The 6,000-nt window shown below is 41.2% G+C and overlaps 1 protein-coding gene across 1 annotated transcript in view; it reads right to left on the bottom strand.

The window, feature by feature from the left end:
* Positions 1-1,718: 1,718 nt before the first annotated feature.
* LOC140727897 (uncharacterized) overlaps positions 1,719-6,000 on the bottom strand; it is a 193,654-nt gene continuing 189,372 nt past the window's right edge. The window contains exons 61-62 of the mRNA XM_073045834.1: positions 5,680-5,721; positions 1,719-3,400 (exon numbers count right to left, since the gene is read on the bottom strand). Of these exons, the coding sequence (XP_072901935.1) occupies positions 5,708-5,721 (14 nt within the window). The 3' untranslated portion in view covers positions 1,719-3,400; positions 5,680-5,707. The remainder of the gene's footprint in view (positions 3,401-5,679; positions 5,722-6,000) is intronic.

Genomic DNA, 6,000 nt, shown 5'->3' with positions numbered 1-6,000 from the left:
TGTGGAAGTGTAAACAGCTGGGAAGCTGAAGGGTCAAAGAGATTAAGGGCTGGAGCAGACGGAATCTGACTGGAGAGGGTAGAAGACTATGGAAGTAAGGGAAGGGGAACAGCACCAGAGGGAGGTGATAGGCAAGTAAGAAGATTAGGTGAGAGGGATCTGGGAATGGTAAAGGGGAGGGTGGCAATTACCAGGTTCAAGAAATCAATGATCATACCATCAAGTTGAAGGGTACCCAGACAGAATATAAGGTGTTGCTCCTCCAACCTGATTGTGGCTTCATCGCAGCAGTAAAGGAGGCCATGGACGGAAATTTCGGAATGGAAAAAGGATGTAGAATTGAAATAGGTGGCCATTCCCATTTCTGGAACTTACTGTAATTGCCCCCAATTCACCATTGCCATTCCCATTTCCCTCTCTCACCTTATCTCCTTACCTGTCCATCACCTCCCTCTGGTGCTCCTTCCCCTTCCCTTTTCCTCCATGGTCTTCATTCCTCTCCTATCAGAATCCCACATCTCTAGCCCTTTATCTCTTTCACCTATTATCTTCCCAGTTCTTTCCTTCACCCCGCCCCCTCTCGCGGTCTCTCCTATCACCTATAACCTTGTACTTCTTCCTCCCTTCCGCCCATCGACTTGATCTGACTTCTCATCTTTTTTTCCAGTCCTGAAGAAGAGTGTCAGCCTGAAACATCGACTGTTTGCTCTTTTCCAAAGATGTTACCTGACCTGCTGAGTTCCTCCAGCATTTTGTGTGTGTTGCTATTATAATGTACTTACCGCTTATAATGAATATATTTTTAACTGTACTATAGAGTGACAAATAGGTTTTTTTATACATTGGAATAACAACTATAAACCAGAGTATAAACAATATTGTGTGTTTCGGCAAACTAAATGCCGGTAGAATTCAGCAGGTCAGGGAGCGTTTGTGGAGGGAGATGGAAAGTTAACATAATGGGTCAAGACTCTTCAAATCACCCTGAAATATCGTCCATTTTCCTCTGCAGGTGTAGTCTGAACTGATGAGTTCACCACCTTTTTATTTGTTTGCTCTGTCTTCCAGCATCTATGGAGCTTAGTGTCAACATCCTGTGCTTGACTTGCATGTGGTCAGATTTCTGCTCCAACCAAGCCACAGCCAATAAAGGGATGTTGTGCAGGAGGCTCTAATGATGGTTGGTTGACTTCTCTGGTAGATGGTTGTGCCGTGTAGTTGAGCAGAGCCACAATAGCTGGAGACAGCAAGAAGAGAAAATAGATGGCAAACTGGGGCTGCAGTTACTGTATATAGATATTGTACATCTTGTAAACCGTGAAGTCAATTAGATTCTGGAATGCTGCCATTCCTTCGTTCTGTCAGTGACTGCTCTTTAAATAATAACTAATTAATGTTGTAGGGGATCCTCAGATTGAGGTAATTACTATGTTATTGAAGGCTTCTTCTTTCCAACAAGCATCAGTGATATACAGGAGCACAACATCGTGGCTGAGACCGGGCCTTGATGTTTCTTGACTTTCATGTTCCCTTGGTTTAGTGACAGTAGAGCTTAAATTCAAAATATCAAATGACTTGTAAGAAGTGTATTGCTGGCCACTGAGCGAAGGGGCTGATTAGTTCTACCAGACCTCCGGCTGAACAGGTCAGTTTCTTTCAGTTACTATTAAAATGAAAAGAAAATGTGAAGCTTGGACCAGAAGAAAATAAATCATCATAAGAGTTTTATTTTTGCTGCTTAGCCTGAATTCTTTGCAACACCAACTAGGAAAAAATTACATTGTTCCATACTAATGGAATCAAGAATGATAATAATTGAAAGTGGGCTTGTTGGTGGCTCGGTGGTACAAATGTGGCTTGCAATGCCAGTAAACCAGCGAATGAGGAGGTTTAGAATCTATCGTTTCACACTTTGTGTTGGATATCTGACCATGAGTGCTTAATGTGTAACTTTGTAGTTCTGCAATGTAGCCACTTCTGAAATTTGAATATGTGATACGAGACACGGTCAGGGCAACATTGTGGCTGCAGTATATGAGCAACTGAGAATGAAACGTGTGTGTCTGCTCCTGCTAGTCAAAGTCGTGATATATTCCACTCGAAAGGACAACAGGATTTCCTCTTTTTCTTTGTTGTTTTATTCTCCCTGATAAATCTAGCTGTAATTGTCAAAATGTGCAGTATTGCTCCATTTCATTCAGTTGCCTCTACACTTGTAAATATGCTTGTTATGCTGTAGAACATATAAATATTAAACTCAGAGAATCTCTGAGAAGAAGTAAACTCAAAACACTGATTCATTTCAGCAGTCATGCATAAGCAACTTCAGAAGTGGATGGAATGAGAGCAATTAGATTGAAAACAACATACCTTATGGATCAGAACTATAAGCCAATGTGTTGGTCTTCTGCACTGTGATAATGTGGAGATATCAAGTTCAGTCTGCTTAATTTAAAGTTCCAGAATGGAAGACATACTTTGACATAGTCAGGGCAGGATTTGCAACCCAAATTTTCCTTATAATCCAGACCATGGAAACTGGTAAAGGACTTCAGGAAAGATGCATCTCAATTGTTTTGGCAACTCTTAGCCCCATTGTTGGACGAAGATGGTGTTGAAGGAACTCACACTAGGTAACATTACTAAAAAGGAATTATTATGGACCTCACAGAGGCCTCCTGATTCCGCTCTAGGCAGCAGCAAACAGAGGACATTTTCAAGAACAGTCAGTTTAGCTCTGATCAACTCTGACCTGAAGTTATAAAAAAAATACATATTTGAACACATCATAAACTTTCCATTGCAGTATCGACTTTACATGTACATTTAAAAGTCTGTGCAGTTTGCCAGCAATTGTGTCAAATCTCAGCAGTGGCCAGGATGGAAAACAGCTTCTTCATAAAACATCAGTTTTCACTGAGCTTATGACAATGATAAATACCAACTAATTTGTTTTCATCATTAAAATTACAGCCATAATTTTCCACCTTGTGCATAAATTATCATTACAACTAGTACAAACTGCAACATTCTACACTTTATAAATAGTTCACAAGCATCGTCCATAAAACCTTCACAACCATAAAAATCTGAAGCTACTACAATCAAACATGAGCAAGTCTTAATTCAAAGTACTTCCCAGGACTGAGAACGTATCTTACAGTTCCAAACAATATCCAGGAAGATCCTATTTGGAAAGTTTCTGATATGATGGATAAATACTGATATGTCATCTATAAAGCTACTTATAAATCTTTTTCCACATTCAGGAATGGATGCCTGAACGTTGCCTTGTGTGGAGTCTATTTTGCAGTCCAAGCCTCGCTTCAAGAACTACAATTGACCAGAAGTTCTTTGGCGTATAGCTCACCCCACATCGCAGTCTCAGCAGCAGAACTTCCTACAATAGTCAGAGCAAAGGCATTACGATCAAACTGGTGTTAGACTGCAAATGATTCTTTCATCTTTCCCATGCATATATACAGTACACAAATCACTAGGCTAGCTGCCTAATTGATACAATATACCTGTCTTATCTACTTAAGGGGGAGAAATCAATTAATGAGCAACATTTTATTTCAGTTTAGCTTACTGTTAATTGGCAACACTACTTAGCACAGTAAAGGGAAACTGTAAGATCTAAAACACAAACAGAAAATGGTGGATCGGTCAGTTCAACCAACGTCCGTGAAAGGAAGAGTTAATATTTCAGGTCAAAGACTCTTCATTAAAATGAAGAAAGTGAGGGAAAATACCTTATTTCTAAGTTACTAGAGTGTGGGAGAGCAGTAGATAGGGAAAAAAGAATATCCCAAAAAGGTGAGGCAAGGGTTGCCATGGTGATATGCTGTTTGATTTGTGTTAGGCTGGTAACTAACACTGACATTTGTACTAGTTCATAGCGTAATCCAGTATAATTAAGAAACACTGAATTAGAGTTGAACATGTTAAATGTGCCCTGGTTCTTATATAATAGGGTGGAAAACAATTGTTTGTTGGGAGGCTGTAATGAAATATTGCAGACAGAGAGATCTTGCTGCAATTATGGAAAGGGCATTGCTCTATTGTCATTTCTTTCACTATGTTTTTTACAGCGTGGCCTGATAGCTCAAAGGACTGGTCTTGAGTTGAGTTGGAAAGCTTAGAGTGAGAATCTAATGTCAGGGACAGTGGAGACAGTTCCCGATTAGCAGGGCCCATTGCAGGTTGGTGGGGGCATGGGGAGGGGGAGGATAGAACCAAGTTGAAAGTCAGGAGGGAGAAGAGCCCAGCTCTCTGAGGGTTGGGAGAAGACTTCTCCCACGAACAGTGCTGTGCAAAGCCCTAACCCCCACCTACCTTAGTTGTCACATTCCCCAAGCTCCAGGAAAGCTGCCAGGGGTTACATTGATGCCATAGTCAAAATCTAGGGAAGAGGACTCTTGGCCCAGAGAGAGACCCCTTCCCTTAGATATGACCCATTCAGAAAGGCTCATATACCTCCACAAATCCACCCTTGTTATAGCACTCCCATAGACATGCAGAGCACAGAAACTGAAAGAGTAAACGTAGGTGGAGTCATTCAGAAGGGGTTGCAACTGAATTTCTCCTTAGGCAAAGACACTGACAGCAAGCAGGATATTCAGTGTACGGAGCAACATGACAATACTGGATAACTCAACCCTTCTGCCTCTGTATCTGTACCTGTACCTCACTTGTATATTCATTCAATCTTGATTAGGTTAACAGACTGTATGCCTTCCACAGCTCTTAGTTCTTTCACTATTATTTTTTAAACTAGATGTAATGAATGCCTCTTAAAGGAGCTTGCCCAGCAGTTATATAATGGCAACAACTGTAACTCCTTAATTCCCTCTCCTTCTCTGGACTTTGAGTCATGCTGCATATTTGATCATAGATTTTTGTAAAACCTAATCAAATAATGATTTACTGAAGCAACACACACAAAATGCTGAAGGAACTCAGCAGGTCGGGCAGCATCTATGGAAATGAATAAACAGTTAACATTTTTGGCCGAGTCCCTTCTTCAGGACTGGAAAGGAAGGGGGAAATGCCAGAATAAAAAGGTGGCGGGGGGGGGGGGGGCAGAAAGGAAAAGAGGATGGCTGGATGGTGAAAAATGAAGCCAGGAGGGTAGGAAAGGTAAAGGGCTAGGGAGGAAGGAATCTGATAGGAGAGGAGTTGGAGCAGAGGAGAAAAGGAAGGAGGAGAGGACCCAGGGAGAAGTGATAGACAGGTGATAAGAGTTAAGAGGCTAGAGTGGGAACAGAAGATGGGGAGAGGGGAAAGGCAATTTTTTTTACCAGAAGGAGAAATCGATATTCATAAAAAATCAGGTAGGTGGCTACCCAAATGGAATATAAGGTGTTGCATGGGGAAACATGCCTTCCTCTCCAGCCTTTCACCTTTCCCACCTGCCTGGCCTCACCTATCACCTTCTTGCTGTCCTCTTTCCCCTCCCACCTCCACGCCTTTTTATTCTGGCATCTTCCCTTTTCCTTTCCAACCTGCTGAGTTACCTCAGCGTTTTGTGTGCTGCTTTGGGTTTCCAGCATCTGTAGAGTTCCCTGTGTTAATAATTTACAGAGCTTCTGCCTTCCTAACCATGCCCTGATCCCCGCTTGAAGGCGAATAGCAGCATTATTTCCAATAAATCTCTGCCAACCAGAATTAACTTACATGCTTGTGGTACTGTGAGGTGATATCTTTAAGCCTTAGCACCTATAGAATAGAAAGAGATAACCAGTTTAGTCATTGTTCAATATACTGTTTCCTTGGACACAGCCAGAACACAGTGCTGCAACAAATGAAAAAATGCTTAATAGTAATAACTCCTTTTAAGCACAAGTCAAAGTGTAATTCCACACTAATAATATGTCTACTAGGTGCATATAATTCTCCAAACAGGTTAGTCAAGGAAGAACTTAACTATCTCAAGTTACTTTTCTATTTGTATATCACCATAACATTTTAAATTGAGTTACCTTTTTTACATGTGAG

The sequence above is a fragment of the Hemitrygon akajei genome, chromosome 5 (assembly GCF_048418815.1).
Source record: "Hemitrygon akajei chromosome 5, sHemAka1.3, whole genome shotgun sequence".
Taxonomy (NCBI): Eukaryota; Metazoa; Chordata; class Chondrichthyes; order Myliobatiformes; family Dasyatidae; genus Hemitrygon; species Hemitrygon akajei.
Note: the sequence above shows the minus strand (reverse complement) of the source record. Positions and strands in the feature narration are given on the sequence as shown.